A 15,916-nucleotide genomic window follows, 5' to 3' on the forward strand; every position below is an offset into this window, starting at 1 on the left:
CTATGATCACGTGGTACTAAAATGCTGATATAACATTGTTACGTTTTACAAAAAATCGCTAAAAGTTTTTAAAGTTTTAACAATCCACAAACATAAAAAAGAAGCGCCTTGCTACTGACTGGCGTGGTTTGGAATGCCCGAAATGCCTTTGTTTTAAACAAGCGACGCGACGCGGCGCCAGCATCGTTTTGCGGCCATTTTCCAGTCAGTGAAGTCGTCTGCGTACATCGCCCTCTTGGTTATTAACAGTGCGTGCAGATTTACTGTTTTTCATAAATTTTTAGCGACGAATTTCCTCCGCCAGCCAAACACCATGGCGAAAATGGATCCTGCCACGGACATCGTCCTGCTTGCCGGGAATTCTCACGTGGACCTCGCGCAGAAAATCGCAGAGTAAGTCCGGGAACGTTTCTGCTTCAGGCACGAGTTCTTTCGTGAACTTTGCGCTTGATTTTTGCTTGCCCGCAGAAGAAAGGTGTTTGAGTTTAATTTGAGGATTTGTTGCGAAGTTTGTCGTGGTCACACCGCGTTTAAAAAGCTTGGAAACTTCAAATTTGCGAAGGTCAAGTAGGATTTTGATGATAAGACACAGCAGCGCTGTGTGAGCTCCTCCAAGAGATAAACGTTGTCTGGCGATGTCCGTCGACTTTATTATCTCTAGACCCGCGCGACTGTCTAGCTTTCTTTTATTATTATTTTGGCGGTATTATTACCGGCAATTAATGAATACTGTTTACTTGAATCTCTTCATTGATGTTCCTTCGAGTCTTTGGCGTTTATTTTTCGTCGGGATTCGGCATAAATAAATCGGTGGTTATAAAAGCGATGTTACTCGGGGCGTTTGCTCTCCTTCGTTTAGTTGTCTGAAGCTTTTTGGTCCCATATTTTCTTAAAAATGAGCCTAACCAGTGAATGAGTTGATATGAAAGTTTACTGGGACTGAACTTTAAATAGCTATATTTTTCTACTAACCCTCCGAAATAATATTTGGCATATGCATTTATTGTTGCCCTTGCAATAAATAATGGAGACTGCAATGCCTAGTTATAGAAACTTGTTTGAACTCAGATTTTTTTTCTCTCCACTTTTTTAGATAAAATAGAATTGTTGGCTATCGGCTCGATACTATTTTTGTCTATCCAAATTGGTGGGCTAGAAGGGTATGGATATGGTGGGCTTCTAGCTTACCATATCCAAACTACTAACCTTTGCTTGAAAACTAAACATTCTCAATTTTTCTGTATTGCTTTTGCAGCCGTCTCGGTATTCGGGTTGGCAACTGCACTGTCGTTCACGCTGCAAACAGAGGTTAGTCTTTAATTGTTTTCAAGCATTCAGCTTACACTAATCAGTGTAAGTGCACTCAGTACACGCTTCACCGAGTGTTTGCGTGCTAATTGCATTGACTTGCAGACCCCCTCTCTATACCTTCACTTAAATTATGGGACTGACTTATGTTCATTATACATTGCTAGGATTATATCCCAAGCATTTGTGTAATCTGTTTGTCAAAAGGCTGAGCTTTCTACCAGCATATTCCCGGAAAGGGAGTACCAGACATATTGACAAGTGGACGTTCAAGATTAAAATTGTTTTGGTTACTGTAAGCCACACTGCCTGAGATAGCCCGAGAGGTCTATGACCCCAAAATGAAGAACCCTATGCATATAATGTGTAGCGCTCCAGTACATTATGCATTGGCTTACGTTTGTTTGACCTAAAGGTCAATGGAATATAATAATTTGGACGATTAGCAAGATAAAAAAAAAGGATAAACATGCAAGACAAGGACAACACAACCACAAATAATATAGTAAAGGTGCAGGCGAGCTGGTGAATGTTAACCATGTTGAATAAGCCTGAGACTGGGACAGGACGACGTCTCAAACTCAGCTGAGTTTAAGACGTCGTCCTGTTTCTGTTCCTGAGACTTGTATGTTCATTTCTGCCCCAGTCTCAGGTTTATTCAACATGGTTAACACAACCACGCCCACATAAACATGTCTTGCATGTTTATTCTCTCTTCGGTTGACCTGCACCAGCATGCTCTTTGTCCATCAATATGATTAGCAAAATGGGCATCTAGTGAGACACTGCTAATTGGTAGACTAGTTATTAACTGCTAATTAGAACCCTTCAGTAGGTTCTCTTGAAACTGCAAACATGGACAACATGCAGTACCTATGTTTGCAATTTTGCACGTTAACTACCAGAGCTTGCAGTCATTCTCGTTATTCATTTGTGAATGCGTTAGTTGTGACAGCATGTCGAATGAGCTTGTTAGCTTAGAATGCAAAACATTTTGATTGCTCCATATTTTGTGGGTTTAATGGAATCAAATTGCACCTGGATGAAGCATGAGCAAGCTAAGTTTTTTTTCGCTGAGCCATGCTTTTTCGAACGACACGTTGTGCATGGCCACCAGGCAGTGCATCTGATTTCTATTTCCTTTTAAAGGCCCAGTCCAGTTCAATGCGAGAACACCAATCTTTAGAACTCGTTTATAAAATTTTCCACGTAAATTGTATGTCATGTTTCTGTAAATATATGGCAATACAACTTGCTGTTTGTCATTACGGGGTTTCACAGTGAGTAATGGAGGAAAAACAAATTCAGGCTAGTTAGGTAAAATTAGTTTTTCAAGTGCAGCTGCATTTATACAATGTTGCACCACTCGACTTGCAGAAGTTAGTGAATTTAGAGAGCAGTCTAATAGTCGTAATGCTAGGGTTAATCTGTTCATGTCATTTGGGTTTTTTTTTTTGGTTTTTTTTATCCCACTAAGGACTGATGAAACATTGTGACATTAAGGTACCGTCTGCTTGTCGCCCGTCTCTTTTACCTATGTTTTTCTCCCGTAGTTGAGCCCTTAATGGTGCAAGTCCATGGGAAAAAAAACTGATGGCTCAGTTTTAAGAAAACTTGTGCTTTCTACAGAATGTCTTCTGTTGGTTGAGAAGACAGTCATTAAATGTTTTTCATCATAGCAGTACGTTGTTACAAATCAACTACCAGAAAAAATCATACATTTATGAAATATTTTCTGTGGGAGTGATCTGGGCTAAAGCCCCCCCATTCCGAGAAGGTCCAAGTTTTGGGCAAGACGCCTGCGGAAAGTTCCATGCTGGACCGGCCTTTTACACACTTCCCGCCTCCTCCCCCTTTCCCCGTTCTTCTTCCCACATTGCTTTCTTTGTTTTTGCAGTTGGCGATTACACCAGCTGTGTTGGTAAGCCCGGGCAGAGTGTTGTTCTGCTTCGTAGGCGTGGGGTGCCCGACAGTCTGAACTGCCACTCGCAGTGTTGCCAACTCTCAGATAAGAGCGGGCCTAGAGAACCGCCAGACGCCACCAGGTGTTAGAAATGGTCACCCAATCCAGTTTTTGAACATTAAACACGCTTTAATGCGCCCGTCGCTTCGTTTGGAATCGGGTTGTGGTTTTTCCACTTTACGGGTGTGGAAGTCAGTCTTCGATGTTCCCTAGATTTCCCACAAGTTTGCTCCCTAGGTTCTCCAAAAGCTTGTTCCCTACATTCGCAGAAAGTTAGTTCCCTAAATTTGTCCCCTATATTCCCCTAAAGTTTTAAAAGTAAATGGAGGAGAAAATGAAAGTTTAGACCTTTACATTTTATGTGGCCTTCCAGGGAAATGGACCTGTGTGGCTGGTGGGAACAATGGTTCCCGTTGGCATTGGGGAGGGGAGGGAGACGAGCTGAGAGTGGTGGGAGAGGGTAGAGAGTTATGAGGAAGAGGCCAATGTGGCAGACGGGGAAAGGGAAATGGGGAGGCTGGGGAGTGAGGTCGAAATGTGGCGAGGAGGAGACTGAGTGGAAAAGAAGGCAGAGGGTTTGTGAGAAGGGAGAAGTGATTTAGGGGAGGAAGAAAGGCAGCGTGATCAAGGGGAAACAAGAGGTACCTCCCGTATGCTCGATTTTTAGTTCACTTTGAGGATGGGTGAAAAGAAGTGGGGACCAGAAAGTTAGGTGACACACATTTCCAGATAATCTACTTGTACAAACTTTGCAGAGATGTTTCAATTCCTCGTCTGTTATGCAAGATGTTAGCTGTGCAATTAATATATATGTGAAAACAGTGTGGCACATCGCTAGAGGCAGTTCGACAAAAATGGGCGTGTAGAGTGTAAAATTGACAGGCGGTCGACGGCAGTGCTGAACATTACAAGAACTCCAGGACTTTCATTATTGGCGTCATTTGCACTAGTTTTTTTTTTCTAATTTCTTTTAGATTAAAGGCAGTAGTGTTCGTCGTCATGCTCTTATAAGGCGCATTATCCTTGGCGTAGCTTACCAACTGAACAGCTTCTTACCCTTCCTTGGCCGTCTTCGAGGGCATTGAAGATGCTGAACATTTCTCATTTTATCTGCGGTTGAACTGTGAATGAACCATGAACATGCTGCCTGATTTTCTCAAAGGCCCAGATACCATTTTATATTTTTTTCCCTCAAAATGGAATTTTCTTGTTTAGGCCGATAAATTACTTGGTAAATTAACAACATGCCTGCTTCCCCTCCTGTCGATTTTGCACAGGTTCCAGTACTTGCATGCGCATGCTCTTTTTTTGTTGTGTGTCATTCATTCTGTTTTCCTTTAGATTAGATAGTTTCACATTGTTTTTGCAAGTTGCTTTGGTTGTCTGTTTCACTCTTGTGCATGGTCCTGCCTGGGTACTGCTGTGTTGCATGTCTAGTTCCACATCCAGTTTTCCCGAAATGCATGTAACTATTCTAGTCATTACCTTTATTTTATGAGCAGTTACCGGGGAAGTTGCATCCTTTGTAATTGAGGTTCGGCTAACGAAAGATACCTGCTACGCAGCCATTGCTTGTACTGTTAATCTTTCACAAGCAACATAATTGCGGTCTACCAATCAAAGAATTAATTTCTTAAGTTTGTCCTTGCATTATGCTAATATGCTTTGACATTCCATACTAAGGTAGCGAATTGGGTGAGTTGGTAAACATTATATACGATGAAAATCGCTCACTTGACGAAGACGAAGGGAAGAAACATACGCGGGACAGGACGAAGCTGTACTTGCAACTAAAGTTTTATTAGTGAAGAAGATATAAAGAAAACATAGCCAAAACAGATAATATCAGCAATTACCTACTCATCTGTCAAGCACCACACTAGCTTCGGAGCTGAAACACGTCAAACAATGCTATTCATATTAGCTTGCAAAAAGCAAACCTCTTTATCTTATAGAGCCACTGATGGAACGCTGATGCATAGGTCCCCCAAACTGGAAATAAAAAATGCTTCTATAATCTCCTTGTTTTTTTCTTGTATTTGACCAGGACAGCAACTTTACCGAAATCTGGCACACACTTGCACCTACTGCAATGTGTTGCCAAGTGGCCCCCAACAGTTGCCCCAATGAATAAAAATGCTCTCTTTCTTTCTTTCTTTATATCTTCTTCACTTATAAAACTTTAGTTGCGAGTACAGCTACATCCTGTCGTGTATCTTTCTTCCCTTCGTCTTCGTCGTTTGAGCTGTTTTCATCATGTTGACATTCCATACCAAAGCACTTCGGAGAAGTCTTTTATGGTACCTTTATTTTATTTTCTTGGCACTGGCGAGGGCAACGGCAATTTAGAAACTTAATCGTAATTTTTCCAGATAAAGTGATTTTATTTAAGCAGGCTGTTGTTTCGTACGAGGCAAATAACTGATTAGAGCCAGAATTTGTAACAGCTAGACCATGTTTGTTCACCTCCCATGCTTTACCATGCATCTCCTGAAACTTGTTTTTCATGCGCAACTCAAACGCGAGAATTGAGAAAACTAGAGATTGAATTAAATCTTCCATATCGCTTTTTTTCCTCTAAATATTGACGTCTCAAGGTTTAGTTGCATTGTATCGACTCTAGCTAGCTTGCAGTTTTCTTTCAATCCTTTTTCTAGATGCTTTTTATATGCCTCTTCTATGCTAACAAAGAACTCTTCCTCTTTGATGTCTGCCAAGCAAAAGTCGATGCCACCGCTTTGTCGTCGCCTCTGTTGTGTCGATATTGTAAAGAGTGATGCCCGGTGTGTGTGTGTGTGTGTGTGCGTGCTTGTGTGTGTGTGTAAGCGACTCCAGCGTAAGGTGTCCGAAGTTTCACATTGCGTCGTGCTTCCGCAGAGACGCTCGTCGACATTGGAGAGTCCGTTCGCAGCCGCGACGTCTACATCATCCAGACGGGATCCAAGTGAGTCCCTGTGTTACTCTGCACGTCCGTCTCTATCATGGGACCCCAGAGTACCGTACTCTTCAAGTTCCCAAATTTCCTCTATCATCCCTGCTCCTAAGCGAGGTGTTCTCCCAGTTTAAGCACTATTTTAGCAGACCTAGGCCATCTATGGATGCACGACAGTTTGCCAAACACTTCCTAGCACATGTGTTATCCGTTACAATGTCTGTAAATGCCTGCACCGCTTTATTTCATCAGTGCCGAGTGCACAAACTTGTAGATAGAAACGACTTGGGTGTAGCATGTTTTTTTTAAAGGGGTTAGGACACGAAAGGTAAATTGCTCTTGAAATCAAATGCTCATAGGTTACTTAGTATATGCACCAAGTTTCACAATTTTAGCTCTAGTAATTGCTATAATCAATTTACGAACGTTGATCATTTTTGTCTGGCGACCGGCAACCCAGCTCAAGTTAGTCACACCATGGTGCCCACAAACCACGTGACCATCTTTAGTCGAACGCTCTCCCATTCTAGGCGCCCCCACGCTGGCTTGGGGATTTTGAAGAAATACCTGCATTGTTTAGGCTAATTTAATCTATGTTCGAAGGGTACCTTCTTGTAGTGGTATAATGTTTTCCCTGACAACTTGCAGTGGCATGGTTGCACAATAAATAGCTTAAATCATACTATCTTACCTATAATGGTATCAAGCAATTACGAAAAATAGGTTTGTAAAGACTAATTTGCTACTTGGAGAGATTTTTTTTTTCTTTTCTCTTCCCTAACGCCTGTATTAAAATAGTTTGTGGGCGCAAAGATTGAAACAACATGCCATACCGACGACTATCAACGAAAATTTCCGAGATTTTGAATGGCAGGTATTTCCCACTCGCGACGGTCGAGGTTGAGAGTGCTTCTTTGGTGGTCTCCGCCAGGGACGTGAATAACAGCATCATGGAGCTCCTCATCATGGCGTACTGCTGCAAGACGTCGTGTGCCCGCAAGATTGTCGGGGTGATCCCGTACCTGCCCTACGGGAAGCAGAGCAAGATGCGCAAGCGCGGCTGCATTGTCTCCAAGCTGCTCGCCCAGATGCTCTGCAAGGCTGGTGCGTTGCACCGCCTCCAACCGGTACCACCTAGAAGACCAGGCCTTACTACACCACTGCGTCAGACTAAAGTTATCCGTGTGCCTGCCAGTACGGAACGTGAAGAAACGTTGGAGGGAATCGTTGACAAAGCTAGGAAAATTGCTAGCAAACTTCTCCCAGTGTATTCAAGCGTATCTGAAAGTTTCCTGCAGGATTAATGCTTAGCTGCGCAGTTTCTTGTCAAGCGATGTCTGCAAGAAACTTATCTCGACAAACTTTTTGGGAAGTAACCCGCTGACACTTTTTTCATTGTGCCTACTCCACGCCATTTTCAATCCAGGCCTGACCCACATGATCACGATGGACCTGCACCAGAAAGAGGTGCAGGGGTTCTTCGACATTCCCGTGGACAACCTGCGCGCCTCACCGTTCCTGTTGCAGTATATCACCGAATGCGTGAGTGGCTTTCCATCCTTTTAACATGGTGTGCGTTTTCGGCGAGGTCAAAAGCCGATTCGTACATCTGCGTTTGAGTGGGACTGACCGCATTTCAGCCGCTTAATACGAGAGAATAGGCTGTGGGACACACATCCATTTGAAAGACTTCTATTCTCTTCAGACTCTTTAATCTTCTTTCTTAATCATGAATGAACGAATGAATGGAAAAATGCATTATGTCTCTTTTTACAGTTTACAATTCTTCATTATTTCTTGTTTTGATGCAACATTACCGCTTATCTGAGTAGGCTTATGAACTTTAGTAAGCCTCACACTCCTTTCTTTGCTGGGTACTGTCCAGATTCCAGACTACCGCAACGCAGTCATCGTGGCCCGCAACCCCTCGACCGCAAACAAGGCAACCTCGTACGCCGAACGGCTGCGGCTCGGTGAGTGCCCGGCAGAAATGGCAGTTGATCGGCTGTAGATCGGCCAATGCACGTTCAAGTTTCATTACTGCGGAATGTTCAAGCCCTTTCGCAATTATCTGGTTGCTAACTCTCGAATGCAGGGTTCCTTTTTTTCCCGCATGCCGAATGCAAATTTTGGTTTCTGTTAACTTTGCAGCGTGCTTTGTAGAGAATATTGCAGCGTGCTTTGTAAAGAATATTTATCAAAGACACACCTTTTTGTAATCAAAAAGTTAATTGATGTCTGCGTGCCTCCAACCTAGGCAAATTTCTCCTATTGTACTTATTGAGGCACGGTTTTGCACAGTCACACCTTGACTTCGCACCCCGAGGTCACTCTTTTCAGCGGCCTTACTCGGCCTCTGTTTATTCAGAACTGTAACTTCTTCACTTTCGCAGTCGTCAAATACCGATTTCCTTAGTCATTTCTAGATCTTGGTTTCCGCCGTGAAGCACGAGATTTGCCATTCTGTAATTACAAAGAAGCACGCCGAAACTGAAGTCGCCGAAAGAAACAAAAATTATGTGCACCAAAAAGTGCCACCTCAATATAAAACGTTTTCATCGCTTCATATGTGCCGTCAGATGTAAAAAAAATTGACTACCCAATTAAGAGATAGGGAACTTCCTTAATGCAAATGTTTTAGTTTCTAGTTTGGACACCGAACCTGCGATTGAACCCGAATCCTCATGGAACGTTGTTGAAGCGCTCGTCAGTGTTCAGTGCAGCAGCTACCTTAGTCTGATGCGAGTCAAGAAAAGCGGGACAAGCTAATCCCACGAAGCCCTTCACCCTTTCCACTTTAGCAGAGCGAACGCTGGAAAGGATGCAAGCGGGGAGGGCTACGTCGACAATCGTGGCAAGCAGGGAGCTTCGTCCCGCCATCCTAAACTTGCAACGGGTATTGGTGGCGCACACTTTTCGAAAAAGCTCTATTACGGCAAATCGTGCTCGTGCCTCACTTCCACGAGGTGGGCAAATAATCGTTAAATGTCAGTTACGGAGTTCACGGTAATGGTGCTTATAAAAATACCGTTGAGTGCCTGTGATGCTGTAGAAACGTGTACTGCCGTTTCGCACGGCCCATCTAGACCTGAGGTAACCGCTTTGCGGTTACAAATCGGTGATACGGCGCGCAGTAAGCAAGGACAGAGATAGGCAGTAGACGGGACAGCTTTGCAATCGAGAGTTGGGCAGTTTTGATCCTAGGTACCCGTTTCACCCATATTTTTATGTGCGGTTACCACGCGAGTATGGGACTGGGTATGCGGTACTCGTTGTACGGTACACCGTGTTTCCGCTCTGTCGTCACTTCGGTCCTTCGTTTTTTTTTCGGTTTCACGAAACCAGGCATTGCCGTGATTCACGGGGAGCAGAAGGAGTCCGAGTCGGACATGGTGGACGGACGATACTCGCCGCCCACGGTTCTGTCGTCGTCCAGAACGATGGACGCCGGCCTGGACATCATGCCAGGTGGGCCCACTTTGCCGCCTCGTCTCGGCTCGGCTCTTGGCCGCGGCACAATGCCGCGTGCGAGTCGACTACGGATTGCGACGTGGCTCATCGTGTGGCTCGTTGCTTGATCGGTAAAACCTTGGATTTAAGTAAAGATCTCGGGGCTCTAGCCTCGTCAAACGCAAAGCTGGAGACGGAACTTCACGGAGCGCACCGATTGGACTTTGGTGTCAAAAATGTGGCTGTGGCGCCGTCGTAATAGTCCAATCGGTGCGCTCCATAAACTTGATGAAAATGTGTAATTTTGCATCCTAAGCACCAACACGTGATCCGGTGTCATGCTTTTTGTGGAAGTCACGACTTTGTTGCAAGCGTTTTTCTTTGCTTTTCTGCCATACTTTGTGCCACAATCCAATGATTATATAGCAGAAAGTATGTCAGCTTATTTTACAAGCAGTCGGGGGGCAATATAGCAATTCCTATAATTTTTAATGCTTTCCTACGAAATATTTTATGTCATAATTATTTTACCGATAATCAAAAGTAATTATGGTTATTGTGGATTAGATTTTTATAGTGTACAGATTCTTCGGGAGTCTTGGTTCTGTATTGAACGAGAAGGAATTGTTCTGATGCAGGTCCCAATCCCCACGATGCTTTGATTGAAACGTTGCGTTGTGAAAAATATTGTGTTCAGGAAAACAGCAAAAGCTTTTTAAAATAGTCATGTATATGTGACTTTGAATTTGTATAATTTTTTAAGATCATGTTTATTGCTTCCAGAATTGTAGTTTGTCACCTATCGTTTCGTGTTACCTATAAGCTGTGACTTACTAAGAAATCAATTTTTCGCTCTTCGAGGTTAGGAGCTCCATGTTAGCCTTCTCTGCCATCTCGTTTTCAATGTCGGGCGGACCGCAGCTTCTATTGGGAACGATGTAAGCTTAGCCTTCGATCTTGTTTGCCGTCTGTTTGTCTGTCGTTTCTTCAATGTGCGCACGAGGGAGCGAGCTGCGTAACAAACGACGCCACGCCGATTACCTCTCCTCACCGTCTTTTCGTTGGGTTTGTCTAGTGCCCGCCGCCAAGGAGAAGCCCCCGATCTACGTCGTCGGAGACGTCGGTGGGCGGATTGCCATCATGGTGGTGAGTGGCTTCTTCACTACACATCTCGTTTAACTTCCAGAAGTTGCAGACTTAAGCTGGAGCATCTGCGCCGTGAAAACGTCGTGTTGGTAGAGGCACGGCCTCCAGGCAGGTGTATCTAAGTTATTTTAGAGAGCACCCCCCCAGAAAATTCTGGACTGTAAAACGAAACGATTTTATCTCTTATCCTCTTCTTTTTATCGCACACATGTGTGGGTTGTGGGACCAGGCGCTCACTGGATGCAGTCTTCAGAATGCCTCACAAGAGGAAGGAGTGACTTGTTGAATATGACCATGCTCGACGTACCACAGGGAGGGTGGAAGGAAGAGGGCAACATTGGGCTAGCGTAATAATAGCCCTCGTGGCAGTTAAGTGACGCCGTCACATTTTGACGTAATCTGCAGCGAAGCAGCGCACAAACTCGGCCCCATTTTTATTTATTTCAGTACCCTCGGTATTGTAATACCAATGAAGTTGCGAAAAGTCTCGAATATTGTTTACATGCCTGGAGAAGGGTAAACTGGAAGTCTTCTTAGCGACTGATCCAGCTGTGTGGGTTGACGTGCTGGCGGTTGAATGATCGAACGGCTGATCATGCCGATCGATCGGTGATTCCAAGTAAGGGTGGATGAGAAGCTACAACTGATTTTTTGGGGTACACGGCTGTCTTTCGGTAATGTTTTTCGTGCTCTTGAGGCTTGCCTTTCAAATTCCTTCAGCACTCTTTTTTTATTTTTTTTTATTTGGAGTAGTATGAGGAGTGAAATTCTTTTCGTAAAGCAGTTTGTTTAATGTCATGTATATTTTTTTTAATGTGTGTGTATGTGTATACAAATATAAATTGTGTGTTTCGGTTAGATTATTGAGCAAAATATCTCATGCGTTTGTGTGGATTGGCAAGACCTTAGACCAAAGAACCGAGAAAGAAGGCAGTTAAAAGGGATGCACACGCTGTCTTTGACATGCTTCTCAATAGCAATGGAATTTTTTTTTTTTTTTCTTGAAGGGGGAGTTGTTTGTGAAGAAGGGGGGGGGGGAGGAGTTTTGACCCTAAAAACCTTCCTCTTACTATGTCTCTGTTTGATAAAGATGGTGCATGCGTGTCCTTTTTATGTATTTCTCAGTTCCTTGGTCTCGGGTTTCGGTTATGTTTGAAATTGATCAGTTTGCTCACACTTCCACCCTTCTTTTGTTGTTTACACCGTAGTAGCTGCCAGTACGCATTATTTGTTCTCTTACGACGACACCTGTACTTTCGTACACCCGCCTCAAGCACGAGCTTCCTACTTTTGACAACGCGTCGGCGTCTCATGCATCCGGAGCTCGCGCGCGCATAGCCAAAGCACAGTTGGAGACGCGGAAGTTTTCCCGGAGGCCTAGCGTCCGAAAGACACGCCCCGCCTTTCATATTCTGCCAGTGACTATAGACCATCCCACTAAGGGCTCTCTGGGCTGCACCGTTTTGGTCGACTGCAGCGAGCAAAACGGTGCAGCCCAGAGAGAGAGAATAGACGAGGTAAAAGTGGGAAAGGGCACGCCCCGTTTTTATCGTCTGACCGCTTTCGCTGGGCTCTGCGACCAGAACTGCCTAAATGTGCAGGGTCATTTCTTTCTCTCCTCTCGCCCTAGTAGAATGGTCTATACTAGACAAAACCAACCGGGTTTGCTGCGTTCTTTATTGACGGGCTCGTGGTCGTTTGGCGTCCGCGTCGCAGGACGACATGGTGGACGATGTCCACTCATTTGTGGCGGCGGCTGAGGTCCTCAAGGAGAGGGGAGCTTACAAGATCTATGTGCTGGCCACCCACGGGCTGCTGTCCAGCGATGCACCGCAGCTCATCGAGAACTCCGCCATCGACGAGGTATGGATCGTGTAGCATAGCTCACTATGTTATCCGATGCATAATATGTGCATCAGTAACGCACATCTCTGCAGTGTGTGTCGCTGTGTAATGTGCTCATTGTTTGTTTCACATCTTTGCAACGGCATTGCTGTAATGCATGCTTATCTGCAACGTGCGTGGCTGTAGGATGTGCATTGTTGGGCAGTATATTTACTGCTAGACAGTGCATGCTGCTGTGTGATACACATCTCCAGGTAATGTGTGTCAATATGACATACATCATTGTGTTACATGCACCCTGTGCAACGATGACTGAAATGTGCAGCACCGCATAATGCACATCGTCCACTTGTAGCTCTGTTGTGTGCATGACTATAACTATGCATGTGTAGCAGTGTGTAATGTGCATCATTGTCACATGCAGCACTGTACAACATGCATGACTATGTAATGTGCAATGCTGCATAATGCACTTTGTTGTCACCTACAACTTGGTGTTGTGTGCATGACTATGAACCGTGTAATGTGCATCACTGTGTCACATGTAGCACTGTGCAATGCTCATATCTATGTAACGTGCAGTCGTCACTTGCAGCACTGCGTAATGTGCATAGCTATGCTATGTGCACTGCTGTGTAATGTGCATTTATGGTACTATTATAGACAAACATAAAAAAGATTGTTTCATGGCGCCTTTACGTGCAAGAACTTTAGTCACTGACAGTGTGAAAACGGCAGCAATTTGTCCCACCTCCAGCGAGAGCTTCTTACCTTCGACAATGCTTCAGTGCCTCATGAGCCTTAAGCGTGCACATGCAGCCGAAGCATGGTGGAAGGCAACGAATCTTAATGAGCCAGGGCATGGTGGAAGGATGTTAAAGAGCAAGTACGTCTCGCGGCAACTAACGGGCTGGCGCCGGCGACGCTCGCAGGTGGTGGTCACCAACACGGTGCCGCACGAGGTGCAGAAGATGCAGTGCCACAAGATCAAGACGGTGGACATCAGCGTCCTGCTGTCCGAGGCCATCCGGCGCATTCACAACAAAGAGTCCATGTCGTACCTCTTCAGGAACGTCACCCTGGAGGACTGATTCTTTATACGTCCTTCCGTCAACCGAGAGGGCACGCCCGACGGGATTTCACCCCGAAACAGACTGAGATGCAATTTAGGGGAGTTATTCGCTAAGCTCGCGCTTCACATATGCCAATGTGATCGGAAAAGTTCACTTCAGTTCGTTTGAGTGAACAAAAAGATCATTTTTACTTTGGTAGTTCTTTTTTTCACAGTGTCCCACTTTGACAGTGCAGTGCAGGGTAGGTGTATGCTCCCTTAATTTAAGCACAGATAAAAGGCTGGGGAAAAAAATTGGTCATTCTGATTGACACAAACAACCAAAAAATTGCTTGTCTGTGTAAGGGAGTAACAAAGCAGTTTACTCTGTTGCACGATGGAGCGACATGCTAATTTACTCTTGTGCAAGAGAGTAGGAGCCGATTTACTCTGCTGCACGAAGGATTATCGGTCCCGTTTACTCTGTTGCGTAAGGGAGTAGAGAGTGAATTTACTCTGCTGTGCATGAGAGTAATGATCCAATTCCAACAAATGAAAGAGGCGTATTCTCCCTTTGAGCACAGATAAAGGGGTAGAGAAAACATCTTTGTTGCGTGAGGGAGTAACAAGTCAATTTAGTGCATTGCACTGGAGAGAGTAATGAGCCACTTACTCCTACACTTGGAACATATTTTTATGGGTGCATTTTCACTGTTCTGGAAAGCCCAGCTTTCGGTAGATGCTCCGTTTAAATGCAGTCAGAATCAAGTCTGGCGTTCGTTTCGAGTCTTTTTTGTTTATTGTGATTTTTTTTATTGAGTTGTTTTTGGGTTTGTAATGGCCATACTTTGAGAAGCTTGGAGCTGGAAGATGCTGTTTATGGAGTTATTGGCAACAATCTTCGCATTCTCAAAGCCATTATACAAGCCCAGAAGTTAATAGAATTATGTCATTGTACCGGTATTGTTATGAGGGCATATTTTCTGCTCAGAAACTGACTGTGGAGTTGGATAATAAGTTTCTAAAGTTGGGTTGCATAAGCGATTGTTAGCTAAGTCAGGGTAGGTTTCTGAACGAGTCAGAGTCGGTTTTGGCTTTTTACTGGCGTCACTTCTGAGTGATTCTGGCAATGTTTGAGTCAGCTTAACTTGTACAACTTAAAAGGCATGAGCAACGTGTATTAAGAATTTAATTGCACCCTTCTACAAGATCTCCAACCATTTTTAATAATGCTTACACGTCCCAAGGTGGCTGCTTGTTCCATATACTTGCGCCCAGTATGTTTTGGGTTTATTGTTTTACTGCCATAACATTTCTTTAGTTACATTTTTTTTTTTCTGGGAACTTCTGAAGCTAATGTTTAAATAGCAAAAAAGTTTTTTTTTTTGTCGTTTTAACATTTTTTTATCGTTCTCTTTGAAGTGCCATCTTATTCTTTTTTATGAAAGTATGCATAATTGCCTTTTTTACTTAGGTCAAAGCATGAGATTTGAAATGCATTAAGTTCTGGCAACGTCGATTGTATTCCCAAGTTTACTGGCAGGTTCGGTTGAGCGGTCAAGCGCCCCAGGGGCGCTCCCAAATGACCAGGCAAACTTCTCTATGACGTACTGCGACTAGTCAGTCATTTCGGAAGTTTTCGTTAAGTTTGTATTCTGCACGCGCTTTCAGACGTGGCACACGTGCAATGGGAGGAAATAAAAGGAAGCTGCGTGTATGTTGGTGCACTTCAAAGAAATAATGGCTTTTGTAAAAGGCAGTCTTCTGTTGATATATATCTGCTGGCTAGTTTAGATATTTGTTACTTTCATTAAGCTGCAATTTTAGTGCGGCAGTTTTTGTTTTGGTAAAGCCATATTTTGTATACAAGGTGTGAAATGAACTTGTCAGTGATTTGTTTTCAGTCTATTCCTGAGTACCTCAGTTTCTTGTATTATTATAAAATATTCATTTCAGCTATTGCAGCTACATTTCTTCCTATCCATACCCAAAAAAAGTCATTTATTAAGAAAATATTTGTGTTGACACTGTAACTAAACAACTTTATTACTGTAACTCAATAAAACAACTTTGTACACAGCATACAATTTTGTACTTCAACATGTATGTATTCATTAAGAATTGGTAGCTTGACATTGATATTTTACAGTTATGTGCAAACAGTGGATTTTGAGTTCGAAGCAAAGTGATTTTGGCAGAATATTTTCGAATAGAATATTGA

The 15,916-nt window shown here is 43.8% G+C and overlaps 1 protein-coding gene across 2 annotated transcripts; it reads left to right on the plus strand.

Annotated features, from left to right (window-relative positions):
* Positions 1 to 178: 178 nt before the first annotated feature.
* LOC8033426 (phosphoribosyl pyrophosphate synthase-associated protein 2) lies at positions 179 to 15,777 on the plus strand. Of its 2 annotated transcripts, XM_029969753.2 has the most exons (12): positions 179 to 248; positions 305 to 393; positions 1,256 to 1,308; positions 3,206 to 3,229; positions 6,149 to 6,215; positions 7,135 to 7,307; positions 7,630 to 7,745; positions 8,089 to 8,176; positions 9,549 to 9,671; positions 10,729 to 10,799; positions 12,516 to 12,662; positions 13,577 to 15,777. In XM_029969753.2, exons 2-12 carry the CDS (start codon positions 314 to 316, stop codon positions 13,733 to 13,735), a joined length of 1,101 nt encoding a protein of 366 aa, XP_029825613.1. In that variant the 5' UTR covers positions 179 to 248; positions 305 to 313; the 3' UTR covers positions 13,736 to 15,777. The 2 variants fall into 2 exon arrangements, with proteins under 2 accessions (XP_029825613.1, XP_040358025.1); XM_040502091.1 differs by lacking the exon at positions 3,206 to 3,229.
* Positions 15,778 to 15,916: the final 139 nt, after the last annotated feature.

This window comes from Ixodes scapularis, unplaced genomic scaffold, assembly GCF_016920785.2.
Source record: "Ixodes scapularis isolate PalLabHiFi unplaced genomic scaffold, ASM1692078v2 PGA_scaffold6__148_contigs__length_123643588, whole genome shotgun sequence".
Classification (NCBI taxonomy): domain Eukaryota; kingdom Metazoa; phylum Arthropoda; class Arachnida; order Ixodida; family Ixodidae; genus Ixodes; species Ixodes scapularis.

Coding starts and splice junctions, on each gene's coding strand:
- LOC8033426 (XM_029969753.2), top strand. CDS start 314: ATGGCGAAAATGGATCCTGCCACGGACATCGTCCTGCTTGCCGGGAAT. Junction 1,309..3,205: donor CGTTCACGCTGCAAACAGAG/GTTAGTCTTTAA, acceptor TTGTTTTTGCAG/TTGGCGATTACACCAGCTGT. Junction 6,216..7,134: donor ATCATCCAGACGGGATCCAA/GTGAGTCCCTGT, acceptor GGTCTCCGCCAG/GGACGTGAATAACAGCATCA.